The sequence below is a fragment of the Passer montanus genome, unplaced genomic scaffold (assembly GCF_014805655.1).
Source record: "Passer montanus isolate IOZ18808 unplaced genomic scaffold, ASM1480565v1 scaffold195, whole genome shotgun sequence".
NCBI classification, from domain to species: domain Eukaryota; kingdom Metazoa; phylum Chordata; class Aves; order Passeriformes; family Passeridae; genus Passer; species Passer montanus.
Genome location: NW_024366536.1, coordinates 44,058 through 59,544, shown reverse-complemented (window position 1 = coordinate 59,544; position 15,487 = coordinate 44,058). Strand labels below are relative to the sequence as shown.

Genomic DNA, 15,487 nt, shown 5'->3' with positions numbered 1-15,487 from the left:
TGCCCATCATGGAGCTGTGTCCAGTGCTCAGGGCAGGAATGGCAGCTGTGTAGGCAGTGCAGCCCCCTGACACTGAGTCTCTCTGTTTAACATGGCCTGATCCTGCTGGGAGACCCTCAGGTGGCCCCTCCTTGAGCATCCATTGGAGCCAGAGGGTGCGGGACCTGTCCTGTTCCTTCCCCTGCTGTTGTGTTTACTCCCTGTGGAAGGGACGGGAAGGAAACAGCCTCACAGCTGCTCTGGCCCCTTATCTGGGGCCCTAACAGCCCTGCAAGTTTCATTGTTAGTGTCCATGTTTCCCAGCCCCATTCCCAGGGAATGTGCAGAGGTGGGGATTTGGGGCTGGGGTGTCCCTGTGGGCTGTGTGGGCCCTGCCTGGCAACCATGTGGGACCAAGGGAATCTTCTGGGGCTCCTGTATCTCCTGTCCATGCTTCCCACAGATCCAGACCCTGCTAGTCTACACTTGCTGCAGGCATGATCCTCTTCGTGAGACCAGACCAGCCAAGCCTCTCCTTGCACTCAGGGAGCCTCTGCCCTCCTGTGCCCCAAAAATCTGCCTCTTCTGCATTGGGACACTTGAGGGCTGGGCAGGGAGCACAGCTGCTTTGATAAGGCCATGTTGTGGAGGATTGCTTCTTCAGTTCCTCTCTTTGAAAGGGTTTGCTTTGCCACTCTGGAAACAAATCCCACAAGCCCGGGGCACTGCTGCCTGGGATTTTAGATGCTGCATTTGCATAGGGTCTGTTCTGTGTCTTGCTGTACAACACTGGGATGTGGCAAAGATCCGCTCCCCTTCCAACAGGGAGTCCTGGAAAGGCTGAGGATCTGTGCCCCTGCTTAACGTGGGTGGTAGCCCACCAGAGATAGGGAGTGTTGCTCAGGGATGGGAGTTGGGATGTATCAGCACTGTTCTGGGAGGCACCAGCCCTCTCCTTTGGAGAATCCTGCAAATCCACAGTGCAGGTGAGCAGCAAGGGTCAGAGCCATCCCTGCATTTCCATACAAGGCTCGGGGAGCCAATCTGCTGGAAAAACCTCAGGGAGTACCTGTTGCAAGGTGGGAGGGGTGGAAAGCTGCGTGCGTGAGCCAGGAGTCATGTCTGGGAGCCTCCAAAAGCTTCCCTGGGCTCTGGCAGGTGGTGGGTGCTCTCCCTGGGATGGCTGTGCCACGGCTCCTTCTCCTGCTGGGCACCATGTGGGCACGAGTGGAGCAACTGGATGTTCTTATTGATGAAGGCAGATGACAGAGTGGCAGTGACCAGATGGTGGAACGTGCTGTGGGCGCCCTCCAAAGCGCTTGGAAAACATCCACCCTGCATGGCTGGGCTCCGTTGCGGCGGTGCCACCGTGGCTGACACACGCCTGTACCCGAGGGAGGCTGTGGGGGGCAGAGCCACAGGAGGAGTGGGGAGGGGTTGGACAGATCAGAAGACTTTACTGAGCTGCTGTGCACCAGCATGTGCTGCAGGACGGGTCTGGAGGGGCTGCAGGAGGTGTTGGGAACAGGGATGATGCTGCCTGTGTGAGCTCTCAGCCCCGGGTTGTCCTTATCGGCGCTCTGGGGCGGTGGCACCGGGAGGGGAGTGGGCAGAGCCGCTGTTGGAGACCGTGGGAAAGCAGCCTCTGCGCTGCCTGCCCGGCTCGAGCGAGTCCCCACATGCCTGCCATGACTGCAGAGCTTTGGGAAAACCTCTCGGGCTTGCAGGGACTCGGCCGGGCTGCGCGGGAGGGGTGGAGGCTGAGCCCTGGCCGCTCCTCTCCGCCTCTGCCGGTTCACCCGTCGGTGGGAGCAGTGAGGGCTGCTGCAGTCTCCGTGGAGCTTGGGGGGCTGTTGTGGGAGCAGCGCTGTGTTTGCCACCCCACTGGCCCTTCCGGACCCTCAAAGGGAGGGGGTGGGAGAGAGGCGCCCCTTTCCCGGTTCCGTGCCCACCCTACCTCCTGTTTAGGGCTTCTTGTTTGTGATTTTGACCTGCTGCCGCTGTCCCTGCAGCTCTCTTCCCTCCTGCTTCCTCACTGTGGTGGCTGGGCTGTTTCTCCCATGACTCTCTGCGTCTAGACCTGGCTGTCCCGTGCCTTTGCCAATCAAACCTGAGCTTCCTCCTCTGACAGGTCTGTATGGAAGAATATTGCCTTTCTGTACCAAAATGTTGATTGTGGCTCACTTGCTGTTCTCCTTTGGGCGGGGGTGTTGGAGGGGTCCAGGCTGATGCCCATTCCCAGGTCTGTGGGCTGAGTATCCTTGGAGGGAGAGCCCTGGTGGAGATACCTGGAGGGTGGTGAGTTTTGGCATCAGTCAGAGAGGGCTCATGTGATCCCCCTTAAGGATTCATTCCATCCTCTTTCCTGGCTAGGAAGGAGCTGGGGAGCCAGGGCAGTTTCCCCATCTTTTGCCGTACTAGGGAGGAGGGAGCAGATAAGTAACATGGCCCTCTCCCTCCACCCTTCCCTGGAGGAAGCAGTAGGATGTGGGTCACTTCTCATTCTTCAGGAGTGTCCCCTGCCCCACCCCAGGGACATGCCCTCCCCTCCTGCACTGTCTGCCCGCAGCTTTTCCCTGCCCATGAGGTGTTCCCTCAGTCCACAGCAGCTCTTCTGAACCTGGCTCAGCCCCAGCTGTTTGCTGTGCTGGGGGGACTTTCCGTTCCCACAGTGACACTTTTCCAAGCTTTAATGCTGGAGCAGTTTGCATCTGAGTCCTGCTCCAGGACCCTCTTGCCAGCTCTCTGGTGATGGGTGGGAGCGGGTGTTAATGCCATAAGATTTTTTTTTTTCCTGTTCTGAAAATCTGTCTTAATGAAATCAGTCTCTTCTGACCGCTCTTCTCTCCTCCTTTCCTCCCCCAAAATCATGTGCAGTGAAGAGAGGGGCTCCTGCCCTTCTGGCTCATTTTTCCTACCCTCACCTTGACACCAAGCCGCCTCTGCTTGTGCCTCCCCGTGCCCCCCGCCCTGCCCACCCTGGGCACCCGTCACCCATGGACGACTCGGAAGTGGAGTCGACCGCCAGCATCCTTGCCTCTGTCAAGGAGCAGGAGGCACAGTTCGAGAAGCTGACCCGGGCCCTGGAGGAGGAACGGCGCCATGTCTCAGCCCAGCTGGAGCGAGTCCGGGTCTCCCCACAGGACGCCGGCCCGGGCTTGGCCAACGGCACGCTCACCCGGCAGCACCAGGTAAAACACCCCCTTGGCAGAGGGGCGTGCACAGGCTCCTGGAGCCCCCGGAGCTGCCTCCCCTCAGCCCTCCTTGGATACGGGAGGTGGAGGAGGGCCCGGCTGTTCTTGTGGCACTGGTGTACTGGAGTCGCTCTGGGGGTGTGCAGACCTCCCTTGGCAGACAGAGGCTTCAGGAGAGGAGGTGACAGTCTGGAGGGTCTTGCTACCAGGTTGGCTCTGCTCTGGTTTTGGGAAGGTCAGAGATTGGCTGTGGTCAGTTCCAGGGCATCTCTGCTCCCCATCCCTCTCGGCTGCTTGGAGGGCAGCTGAAATGCTGAGGCTGGAGTGTGTGTCTCCCTCTGTGTGTGACAAAGGGCAAATCCCTGGACTCTCTCTGTCCCCACATGGCCAAACCAGGGCTGGGAGTGATCTTCTTTACAGGGCTGGAAATGTGGTTTGCTCTGCCTTGGCTTGAGGCGTCTCCTCACTTTCTCAGACTCAGTCTTGGAGAGCGGTGCTCGGAGGGCTGGTGCATGGTGGTGTGGAGGAGCCAGGTGCCTTTCTGGCTGTGGAAGGTGGTGGTGCCAGGAGGGATCTGTGGGGCAGGGCAGACAGAGGAAGAGTTCAAGTGTCAAACAGCAGCACCCTGTGATCAGCCGCCGCGTGGTTCTCTTGGGCCCGGGGGGGCCTCTGGGGTCACTGGTGACTCCTGTGTCAGGAGATGTGGAAGGTGTCCAGGGCCCTGCTGGGGAGCAGGGAAGGGTCGTGGCCATTCCATCGGGAGCGTGCGGGAAAGCTGAGCTGTCGGGGTGTCTCCTCCGACTCTTGCCCAGGCTGACCTAGAGGAGACTTGCTGCATGTGGCACAGAGCCCTGAGGAGGGTGTTCCTCTGCTGGGGGCTCCCGTGGGGTGCATGGTGGGTGTCTCTGTCAGATGCATGAGATGGGCTGCTCAGGGCCCTGCAGAGAGGTCAGGATGGGACATCAGTGTAGTAAGGGGCCTGCTGCCCTGCTGTGTTTCAGAACGGACGTTTCCTGGGCGATGCTGACCTGGAAAGGCAGAAATATTCAGATCTGAAGCTCAACGGGCCACAGGTAGGGGGAGCTCAGCCCTCTGGCTGTGGGCAGCCTGCTTGCTGTGGGAGGGTGCAGGACACTGCCTCAGTGTCCCCATTCCAGCTGGGAGAGGGTAATTTGGGCTCCTCATGTGGCCACCCTGGCTTAAAAGTACCTTCTTCCAAAAGGTATCAGGACTTCCTGTGAAGAAAGATCTCTCATCCAACAGACACCAGGAAGGCCCAGATTGGTGACAGGGCCTGACTGCCTGTCACTTTCTTCCCTCAGGACCACAGCCACCTCTTGTACAGCACAATCCCCAGGATGCAGGACCCAGGCCAGATCGTGGAGGAGACGTACACCATGGAGGAGGACCCAGAAGGGGCCATGTCAGTCGTGTCTGTGGAGACATCAGATGATGGGACAACTCGGCGTACAGAGACCACGGTACGGGCCTGGGGACACCATGGAGGGACAGGGCATGGTGAGGGACCCTGGTGGCTGGGTGCTCTGCCAGGGTGTGAAATGTACCTGAAATGAAATGCTGGGCTGGAAGGGGAATCCGGGAACACAGGGACATGGTGGGTTTCCTAATGTGAGCACGCCCTGCACGTGTGTCACCCCTTCCAGGTGAAGAAGGTGGTGAAGACTGTGACCACCCGGACGGTGCAGCAGGTGCCGGTGGGGCCTGACGGGCTGCCTTTGGAAACGTCCCCCGTCACCAGCAACTACGTCCAGACCATGGACAGGAACTTCCGCAAGAACGGCAACGGGGGCCCCGGCAGCTACCTGGGCCAGGCGGGCACGGCCACCCTCCCTCGCAACTACCACTACCCCGACGGCTACGGCCGCCCCTACGAGGACGGGTACCCGGGCAGCGACCACAGCTACGGCAGCCTGTCCCGCGTCACCCGCATCGACGAGCGCTACCGGCCCTCCGTGGACACCTACCGCGCCCCCAGCCGCCAGGACATCTACGGCCCCCAGCCCCAGGTGCGCGTCGGGGGCAGCAACATGGACCTCAACCATTTCCATCCCGAGCCCTACGGCCTGGAGGACGACCAGCGCAGCGTGGGCTTTGAAGACGTGGACTACGGGCTCATGTCTGACTATGGCACGGCCAGGAGGGCGGGCACCCCCTCTGATGCTCGGCGGCGGCTCAGGTATGTGGCAGGAGTCTCTGGGGTGCTCTGGGGTCCCTTGAACTTTGCCATCCTTGGAGGAAGGAGAACCATGGACACAACACTGTGAGCTGAGTCACGCGCGGCTCACACAGGAGAAAACTTGCATCCGCTTCTAATTGTCTGCTTAATTGGTGGTTAAACCTGGGTGCTAATTGAGCCGGTCAGGAGTTCCAGTGGGCAGCTGGATGTAGCTCCAGGCCCTTCCCTCTGTGCCACCAGGGCTGCATGTGCCCTAGTATGGCACGTCCCTCTGGGAGCGGTGCCTGTGTGGGTTGTGTGTCGGGAGCAGCTGCAGTCCCATGATTGTGCTCTCCCTGAGCCAAGAGCAGCCCCAGGAAGGGGAGCTTAGCCCAGGCTGGGGTGAGCAGGGCTCGGCTGGCCGGGAGCATTCGTTCCTGCACAGCCCGACCCTGCTGCAGGGCAGGGCGGGAGAAGCTGCTCAACCTGTTTGGCAGCAGCTTCTCCCCCTTGTGTGTCTGTGGTGATGGCGGCTCCTCCAGCTTGCTGGGCTGTGCTGCCCTCGGAGGCCAGAGCAGGGTCCTGGCGGTCCTTCCTGCCCTGCCACGCATTCAGGATGTCACCTGTCTGAGGCCAGGACTCCTGCCCATTGGTCTCTTGTGCCAGCTGTCCCTACAGAAGCTCTTCTTCCTGCATTGTCAGCAGGGCTTTGGACAGGTGCTGGGAGTGGCTCTGGGGATGGTGAGGTAGTGATGGAGTGAGGGGCTGAGACAGTGTCCTGGACGTGGGGAAGGGACTGTGCCAGCACCTCCTGAGTGCCCCATGTGGGCCCAGGCAGATGGGTAAGGCTTAGCACAGGCGGCCTAAGATCCTGGGATATAAACCAGAGACAACAGGGAGAGACCTGGGGGAAAGGAGGCTCTTGCCAGCCCCTGTGGAGGTCTCCCTGATCCAGGTGCATACTATAAATCCATGGTAGCTCCTGGCTGCCAGAGGGACTGAAGGAACAGCCTTGTCTGTCCTTGTGGCTGGTGCCAGCACAAGTGCTTCTGGGCTGTGGTGAACCAGTCAGGGCAGTTGCTCACCCAGATGGATTTGCTTGGCCTCCTTGCTTTGTGCAGCTTGTGCCAGCTGCAGGAGGGCAGGCATGGCTGCTGCAAGCTTCTCCCTCCTTGGGCAGCCCAGGACAAGCCAGTGTTGGCAGTTTTGAGCACATGGCCATCAGGTCTGGTACCTTAGGGAGCATCTTGGGCAGAAGGGGTTACATAAGCATGTCCAACCCCTGGCTGCTTGTCCAGACAGAGACTCTGGCTTGTGTACTTTTCCTGGGCTGTGTCCTGGGTGGCCTCTGAGACCATGAGTCCTCTCTGCTGCGCAGGAAGGTGTCTGTGCTCCTGCTGCTCCATGTCCTGGAGGAAGGGGGTTACAGGAGTCAAGTGCAGGAACTGCAGCCAGGTGGGAGACTGGGTATGTGGGTCACATAGAGGGAGAAGGTCAGTTCTGTTGGAGTTGCAGGAATGGCTCAGGGTATGAAAGATGGGTTGGTGGGCCCCTGAGCCAGCGCTCCCTCTCCCCGGGCAGAGTGATAAAGATCACAGCAATCTGTGGAATCCATGTGCTGTTGAACTTGGCTTGTCCCCCACCTTCTCAGTTACTGTCCACACTGGCTGCCCAGCTCACAGGAATGGGAACAGGGCGAGCAGCGTCCCCCGCCTCAGAGATGTTTGTCTTGAGCAGGAGCCTGGCTGTTAACGACTTCCTTCGGGAGGCAGCTCGCCAGGCACGCGGAGCCGAAGGAGCGCCTCGAGCCGCGGGACGCTGTGCGTGCCGGCTGCCACCGGCTGCAGAGAGCTCTGGTCCCTGCTCTGGGGCTCTTGTCAGAGCTCCCTCCCTGCAGGGAAGGAGGGAAGGGGGTCCTTCCCATTCCCTGCTAGCCCCATGTTGCCTGGAGGTGATCCTGCACCGCAGGAGGTGGGATTCTCCACAATTGCAGGGTGGGATCCAGCACCACGGTTGGCCGGGAGCTCCCTTTGGGGAGCGCTAGTCTTGGCACAGGAGTGGGATCAGCTGCCAGCCGTGCTGGAAAGTGTTGGTGGCTGTGTCTCACTCCAGCCTCGTGCTGCTGCTCCTCGGCACCTCTGAGCAGCCAGGCATGGGTTGTGTCCATACTGGGACCTGCTGGAAGCCAGCCTGGCAGCCTGCTGCCACACCATGGCTGTGCCACAGTGCCCGGGGTTGTGTGACTGTGGAAGTGACCCTTGGGCAAGTCCTGTACCAGAGGCTGTAGGAAGGGAAACGATGGCAGCAGCAGGACCTTGCAACCATCCTTGTCAGGATACTCAGGGGCTGGAGCTGTCTGTGCCTGATCCAGGAGCTCTGGAGGTGGATGAACAGCCCCTGGGGCAGGTGTGAGCTAGAGCAGAGGTACAAGACTCTCTTTGGGTCTTGCTTGAATGTCTTCAGTGCCCTAGCACAGCAGGGATGACTGAGCTGTCCCCTCCCATCCCTTTCTGCTGGAAATCTACTGGATTCCTCTGCCTGGGTGGGGGAAGGATTATAGTGCCAGTGACTGCAAAAAGGGAGAGTCTGGGATTTGAGAGGTGTATGTTCTGGGGCTGGGAAATGTTACTTTGGCTTGTGGAGCAGTAGTTACACTTTAAACTTCTGTGTGCTTGTTTGGGCTCATTCCCAGTGCTGTGGGTCCATGGATGAGCTGTTCTTGGCCAGGGCAGGGGTCTGGGACCATGGCTCTTCCCCAGGCATACCCTGGGAGCCACGAGGTTGATCCCTGGATCCTGTGTGGCTCTTGGTGCCCAACACGGCCTGTCCCCAGGGCAGCAGCACACCTTGCCTGTGGGGCTGGCTCTTGCCTGTGCCCCAGCGCTGGCTCCTGCCTCTGCAGGGGTCGGAGACCAAGATCCCTCTGCCCTCTCTCCTAGGAGTTATGAAGACATGCTGGTGGATGAAGTGGCCCCCGACCGGTACTACTGGGCCCCGCTGGCCCAGCACGAGCGGGGCAGCCTGGCCAGCCTGGACAGCCTGCGGAAAGGCGGCCCGGCCCCGGGGAACTGGCGCCAGCCGGAGCTGCCGGAGGTCATAGCCATGCTGAGCTTCCGGCTGGACGCCGTCAAGTCCAACGCAGCCGCCTACCTGCAGCACCTGTGCTACCGCAACGACAAGGTGAAGACGGAGGTGCGCCGGCTGAAGGGCATCCCCGTGCTTGTGGGGCTGCTGGATCACCCCAAGAAGGAGGTGCACTACGGTGCCTGCGGAGCTCTCAAGAACATCTCCTTCGGCAAGGACCAGGATAACAAGATCGCCATCAAGAACTGCGACGGGGTGCCCGCGCTGGTGCGCCTGCTGCGCAAGGCCCACGACATGGACCTCACCGAGGTCATCACAGGTAGTGGCTCCAGGGAGGGCAGGACAGGCTGGCCCCTGGGGTGGGGCTGTGGTCAGGGGCCAAGTGCTCACCTTCCACTTGTGGCCTTGCAGGGACGCTGTGGAACCTGTCCTCGCACGACTCCATCAAGATGGCCATCGTGGATCACGCACTACATGCCCTGACCGATGAGGTGGTCATTCCCCGCTCCGGCTGGGAGCGGGAGCCCAACGAGGATTCCAAACCCCGCCACATAGAGTGGGAGTCGGTGCTCACCAACACCGCTGGCTGCCTTAGGTATGGGTCTGGCAGAGCACTGGCCTGGGTTTGGGCTGCCATGCTCCTTCTGGGCTGTTCCTGGCACTTCCAGAGGACTGTGGAGCAGCTGCTCTCAAAGACAGCTGCTGGTGCTGCAGCCCTTGAATTTAGAGGCATGTACCCTCAGTGAGGGGAGCTACAGGAGCTGTTTTCTCTCTTGAGCCATGCGGGGTGTGGGCTGTCCCTCGCCTGCCCTCAGCTGTCTCTCCCATGAGGGTTCTCTTCTGCCTGCCAGGAATGTGAGCTCGGAGCGGAGCGAGGCCCGTCGGAAGCTGCGGGAATGTGACGGGCTGGTGGACGCCCTGATCTACATCGTGCAGTCTGAGATTGGCCAGAAGGACCTGGACAGCAAGGTACCACTTGGGGGACTGGTGCTGGGAAAGGGAGAGCCTGCGTGGGGTGCACCTGGCGCTCTTGGACCAGGAGGTGTCTGGCACTCAGCCTGCAGTTTGCGTTGGAATGTTGGCTCTCCAACAGGGGCCTGATTGTGTCACTCATCCCCACACCACTGTCACCTGACTCAGGGCTTCCTGATCAGCCTGGATAGGGTCTTGGCTTGAATTTTGCTTGAGCTTTGAGCTGAAGGCTGGGCCAGGCCCTTGCTTGCAGACCTGGAGTGCTGCTCTCTGTCTCTCAGTCAGACACTCTGGTTCTCTCCCCAGCTGGTGGAGAACTGTGTGTGCCTGCTGAGGAACCTGTCCTACCAAGTCCACCGTGAGATCCCCCACGCTGAGCGCTACCAGGAGACGCCCATTGTCCCTGCCAACAACACTGGGCCCCACAATGCCAGCTGCTTCGGGGCCAAGAAGGGCAAAGGTTTGTGTGCCAGCAGCAGCAGGGGAGGGAGGGAGGGGAGCAGAGACAGGTGTTGAGGGTGGTTTGGGGTCTTTGTAGTCCTGCTTGGGCATCTCGTGTGAAGCCTGAAGGGCAGCTTTCTCTGGAGGCGCAGTGGTCCCTGCTTCCCTGGCTCTGGGAGCTGTTGCTTGGCTTGCCCAAAGCGTTTGACACAAGCTGTGGTGGGTGTCTGTGGTGGCGGGATGGTGACGGGTACATGTCCACTAATTCCACGCCTTCCCTTTTCTCCTGTGTTGCCCCTTCCCCTTCCCTTTGCTTTCTTGCCAAATGATCTGCCCCATGACGCTGTCGGCACTTCTCTCCTCCTGCCTCCTCTCTCTCCTGTCCTTCTCTCCACCTCACCAATAGACGAGTGGTTCTCCAGAGGTGAGTGCACTCTTGGTTTTATTTTTCCGTGGTTTAATTGGGTGCTTTCTCCAGCTCTCTTTGCCCCCTCCCCAGCTGGGCACATTCTGCCTGCAGTGTGGCTAATGCCCCCAGTGTCCCCTCCTGCGACACGCTGGTCGCTTGGCTTCAGCTCGCCTCTGGCCTTGTTCCTGCAAGTGGCAAAGGGCTGAGGCGGGTGGGGAGGAGTCTCACACCTCTTCACTTGCCCTTCGAAGGTAAAAAGCTCCCAGAAGACCCTGGTGCCGACACAGTGGATTTTCCCAAAAGAACAACTCCAGCCAAAGGTACGCTCCTTGAGTGATTATGCAAGACATGGGTGTCAGGGCAGCTTTTGCTACAGCAAGTGAGAGGAGCTGTTTCCCATTGAAGTGAGCATCTCCAATGGTCAGAAGTTGGATTTGGAGCAGGAATGCCCAAGGCCATGTTAAAACATGAGCTCTGCCAGTACTTGTGAGGATCTTGTGCATGGATGAGGTCAGCGCTGCCTCAGGACAGGCTTCAGAGGGAAATAGTGCCCCAGGGGCTGAGGGACAGCACAGTAACACAGCCCTCTGTGGTGGTCTCAGATTTGCCAGCATGAAGAACAGGCAGGAGTTCAAGCTAAAATCTCTGTCTTAAATTGTTCCCCAGCTATGAGAATGAGGAAGGGTCATTCCCAGAAGCTTCTGGGGACAAGTGTCTCACTGCATGTGAATCACAGCCCCTGACCAGGCAGTGGCTGAGGTTTCTGGTACCCTAGGGCAGCCTGGCCCTCTCTGTGCCAAAGATCCTGCTCCCTGGGAGCCTGGGTGGAGGCTTGCAGCTTCGTCTGCCCAGCAGAGCCCTTGGATAAAGCCTTCCTACCCATGTCCTCCTGGCAGGCTACGAGCTCCTCTTCCAGCCAGAAGTGGTGCGGATATACATCTCCCTCCTGAAGGAAAGCAAGACCCCAGCCATCCTGGAGGCCTCGGCAGGAGCCATCCAGAACCTGTGCGCTGGCAGCTGGACGGTGAGTGCCCACGGAGCTGGCGGTGTGACAGGGAAGGGGAGCCGGGAACGCCACCCGTGGGGGGGCTGTTGGCAGTGCCAGCCCCGGGTGCCAGCCCTGTGCCTCCCCCTGTGCAGTACGGCCGGTACATCCGCTCAGCCCTGCGCCAGGAGAAGGGGCTCTCCGCCATCGCCGACCTCCTGACCCACGACAGCGAGCGCGTGGTGAAAGCGGCATCGGGGGCCCTGCGCAACCTGGCCGTGGACCTGCGCAACAAGGAGCTCATCGGTGAGGACAGCACGCTCCCTGTATCCGTGAGGGCTGGGCAGGAACTGCCTCCTTCTCCTCTGGGCTCCTGGGGAAGTGTGTGAGCACAGAGTCAGCCCAGCTCTGTCTGCTGCCCTCACCCGGAGCAGAGAGCACTGAGCTCTGCAGAGAGGGACAGCAAAACGGGCCACCTGTCAGTGGTTTTCCCTTCAGTGCTGTTCCCTCCTTGCTCACGCCCAGCTCTTTATCCTTCCCAGGCAAACATGCCATCCCCAACCTAGTGAAGAACCTGCCTGGAGGCCAGCAGACCCCTGCCAAAAACCTCTCTGAGGACACGGTGGTGTCAATCCTCAACACCATCAATGAAGTGATCGTGGACAACCTTGAGGCGGCCAAAAAGCTCCGGGAAACACAGGGGATCGAGAAGCTTGTGCTGATCAACAAATCTGGGTAAGCTCTGCTCAAAGGGTGATACCAGGGGTGGAGAGGGGCTTCACTTTCTCCCAGTTTCCAAACATCTCTTCCTTCAACACTTTTTAGGAACCGGTCCGAGAGAGAAGTCCGGGCAGCCGCCCTTGTCTTGCAGACAGTCTGGGGCTATAAGGAGCTGCGGAAGCCTCTTGAGAAGGAAGGCTGGAAGAAGTCAGATTTCCAGGTGTGGGGATGCCCTGTGGTGGCCAGGGCAGTAGGGATCTTGCAGCAGGGAAAGGGTGTTCCTGGAGCTTGGCAGTACTGGCCTGCGGCTCTTCACCTTGCTTCTGGCACTGGGCACCCACAGAGGTGTCCCTGTGATGTTTTTCAGCCAATGGCCAGCAGGAAGTTTCTGCTAGGAGCACTCTGTAAGGTGTCATGCCCTGAGTCCCACATGAGCATGAGGCAGGAATTCTGTCACTCTAAGTGCTGCTGTGGCAGTGTTGAAGAACAGGGTTCTCCAGGCTTAGTTTCCTTCCCAAAAGCAGGGACTGCCCTTGCTGCTGGAGGGCCAGGCACTGCCCCAGTCCAGGCACGCCCCCACTCTGATGGAGGTGCAGTGGGGGCTTCAGCACCTTCTGTTTACTTTAGACCCTTACTCAAGGGCTGTGGGAGGGTTCCTGGGTTTGTCCTGGTGCTGGAGGGCTGGAATGTGCTGATGAGGAAAGAACCCCTGGGCCCAGGATCTGAGCGGTCGCTGTCTGTTGCTGTAGGTGAACCTGAGCAATGCCTCTCGGACCCAGGGAGGCAACTCCTTTGATGACAGCACCTTGCCTCTCATTGACAGGAACCAAAAAACAGGTATGTGCTTGCTTCAGCACCCGTGTCTGCCATCACCCCTCTGCCTTGTGGGTACTTGGGGCAGCTGGCATTTGTCCCCTCCCTTGCTCTTCAGCTTTGGCTTCCCTGGCAGCCTCAGCTGCTCACACAGGGCCATTAGTATGGGCCTTGGGTGGCTTTTCTGGCCCCATCAGTTTGGGCCTTAGATGGCTTCTGGGGGCTGGCACTGTGGGTGACAGAGCTGCAGCTGGGCCTGGGCTCCCCCACCGGGGACAGGGAGCAGTTTCTCTGTGGCCCCTGGCTGCAGGAACTGTTCCTGATGTGCTCTCTCCTCCTTGTAGACAAGAAATCCTCCCGGGAGGAGATCCAGATGAGCAACATGGGACCAGGTAGGAGAGGGACTCCCTCTGGGTATGCGGGGAGCAGGGCAGAGTGCACATCTCCTGTGGGGGTGGTGCAGCCCCCATGGAGGTGACACAACTCACCAACCGTCCCCTGTCCTGCTCCAGACAACTATTCCACACTCAACGAGAGGGACCACAGCAGGACGCTGGACCGATCCGGTGACCTCGGAGAGATGGATCCGGTGAAGGCAGCGCCGCTGATGGTGAGCAGCTCTCTTTAACTCGGGAACAGGGGGATGGGTGCAGGAAATGCCACATCACTGTCCTGTCGGGCAGAGGAGAGGAGAGCTGGGCTCCCACAACTAACACCCCCATGCCAGGCCCCTACTAACCGCATGTGTCTGCAGCAGGAGGAGGGGCAGGAGTCGCAGCCTGAGGTAGAGGAGGAGGCGGTGGAAGATGCTGCTGTGCCCTCCCCTGTGTCGGTATGTCCCACGGTGTCCTGCCCAATCTGATAGTGGTGACAGATCCTGCTGTGCTCTTAGGGGTGCTTGGCCAGCCAAATTCTGCTCCAATCACTGCTGCTGCAATCGCTGGTGCTGTGATCCTGCCTCCACCCTCGCTCCCGCTCCAGCCTTAACACCTGTCCCTCTCTGTCTCTCCACAGCAGAAGATCTAGTTGGCCTCCCTGCCTCTGTTCCATTTGGGTTGATAATATATTATATTATAAATATATAACTCTTCATGGTGGAATGGACCGACTTTTACCTTGTCTTACTGTTGGAATTTTGCTGGACTCTCTGTGCCAACCATCCAGCCAAACACCCGGGCCAGGTCCCCAGGGCAGCCCGGGCCATTCGGTCCCCTCCGGGCCGCTGCACCTCCCTGCTCTGGGACACCACCACTGAGAACTCCTCCTCCCATCCTCCACCACCTCCTTCCTCCTGAGAGTAAAACCTTCCTGCCTGACTCTGCCGGATCAGCCGGCGTGGATGCTGCACAAGGACTCGGATCTCTGCCTTGACCAGGAGCTGCCTTCTCTCCCACGCCTTCCCCCTGCTCCCAGGTGTCTTGCAGGGACAGGGACTGGGACCTCACTCGCCGCCGCCTTGTTTTTGGTTTGGTTTTGTTGCCTATAGGATATATTTTTTCGTGTGGGATCACTCTTCAACCAGCGCTGTGGGGACAGCGGGAGCATCCCTTCTCCCTGAGGGCTGCAGAACCAGAGTCCAGGGGCTGGAGGCACAGGGGCCAGGGGAAGGAAAACCAGCAATAACGTCTCTTGCTTTGCTCCAGATGAGGCTTTTGGGGGCATGGGAAGGGAGATCCAGCTCTGCATGCTGCAGGGGTTCTGGATGGGGCCCTGGCTCCCACCCAGTGCCTGTGTGAGGAGGATCCTTCTGTGGGGAAGGAGGTCAGTGCTGGGGCGTGGGCCAGGGTCCCTGTGGAGGGAGGAGATGCGGCAGGGTTTTGGGGAGAGCAGGCGGCTCGGGGCGCACTGTGCCGGGCACCTGGAGCCGGGATCCCGCAGCGCTGCCCCGCTGACTTTATCTTGACACGTGCCTTTCTTTTGCCACTGTGAAATAGCTCTTTGAATCGTACTGTCCAGCTGCTTCCCTGGGAAAGGGGAGATTCCTGGGCTTCCGGCAGGGCTGAGCTCTTCCTTTCCCCGCTGGGAGCCTTACCTGTCTGCAGTGGGGCTGGGAGCCTGTTTTGGGGGGAGCCCAACCCCCCTGCCCTCGCTGAGAGGGCGCGGGGTGCTCATCTGCATCCTGGCCTGGGCTGCCACGGGAGTTGGGATGTGCTCTTCCTCCTCTGGCTGTGGTGCTGGGGCACATCCATGTGCTGTGATCTTTTGGGGGTCCCTGGGGCTCCCTGTGCAACTGGAAGCCTCTGTAGGAGGCTGCAAACTGGAGCAGGAGCCCTCCCAGCCCGGGGCTCCCTGCCGGGCAGGCTCTTGGGGCATGGGGAGGTGGCAGGGGCAGAGCTGGTGCCTTGCTCCTGCCCCACTCCCCCCCAGCTCTGGCTGGGCCTGCCCTGCTTCCAGCCCCACCTCAGCTCAGTTGGGTTTTGTTCTGGGGTCTAACTCTTCTCTTTTCCTTTAAATATGTAAAACACTAATTCCTTTTTTAATTTTTAATTCCAAATGAACCAAAAAACAGCGTCCCCCTTCTCTCCTCCTTGGCCCTGGTAGGGAGGGGGGCCAAGGAGGTGGGAAGGGGGAAGCGCCAAGCCGTTCCTTGTCTGATTCCTGTGCACACTCTTGTAACGCTTTTAAAACAAAATGATTTTTTTATATAAATAAAGTTTTTAAAGTGTGATGTGCGCCTGCCCCTTTGGTGTTTCTGGCTTTGCTGCTGGACCCAG

The 15,487-nt window shown here is 59.6% G+C and overlaps 1 protein-coding gene across 5 annotated transcripts; it reads left to right on the top strand.

Moving 5' to 3' along the window:
• Nucleotides 1-1,447: 1,447 nt before the first annotated feature.
• CTNND1 (catenin delta 1) lies at nucleotides 1,448-15,441 on the top strand. Of its 5 annotated transcripts, XM_039706616.1 has the most exons (20): nucleotides 1,992-2,110; nucleotides 2,857-3,170; nucleotides 4,175-4,246; nucleotides 4,496-4,654; nucleotides 4,838-5,370; nucleotides 8,289-8,752; nucleotides 8,845-9,028; nucleotides 9,285-9,402; nucleotides 9,712-9,865; nucleotides 10,253-10,270; nucleotides 10,507-10,575; nucleotides 11,152-11,279; nucleotides 11,396-11,546; nucleotides 11,783-11,975; nucleotides 12,066-12,180; nucleotides 12,710-12,797; nucleotides 13,118-13,165; nucleotides 13,286-13,383; nucleotides 13,528-13,605; nucleotides 13,791-15,441. In XM_039706616.1, the coding sequence occupies exons 2-20, from the start codon at nucleotides 2,976-2,978 to the stop codon at nucleotides 13,797-13,799; spliced, it is 2,874 nt and encodes a 957-aa protein (XP_039562550.1). In that variant the 5' UTR covers nucleotides 1,992-2,110; nucleotides 2,857-2,975; the 3' UTR covers nucleotides 13,800-15,441. The 5 variants fall into 5 exon arrangements, with proteins under 5 accessions (XP_039562547.1, XP_039562546.1, XP_039562548.1 ...); XM_039706613.1 differs by lacking the exon at nucleotides 13,528-13,605 and having other exon boundaries at nucleotides 1,448-2,110; XM_039706612.1 differs by lacking the exon at nucleotides 13,528-13,605 and having other exon boundaries at nucleotides 1,449-2,110; nucleotides 13,788-15,441.
• The last annotated feature ends 46 nt before the right edge of the window (nucleotides 15,442-15,487 follow it).

Excerpts from the sequence above, each read along its gene's own strand:
- CTNND1 (XM_039706616.1), top strand. The coding sequence starts at position 2,976 with ATGGACGACTCGGAAGTGGAGTCGACCGCCAGCATCCTTGCCTCTGTC. Across the intron at positions 9,029-9,284 it reads AACACCGCTGGCTGCCTTAG|GAATGTGAGCTCGGAGCGGA; the intron begins GTATGGGTCTGG and ends TCTGCCTGCCAG. Across the intron at positions 12,798-13,117 it reads TGACAGGAACCAAAAAACAG|ACAAGAAATCCTCCCGGGAG; the intron begins GTATGTGCTTGC and ends TCCTCCTTGTAG.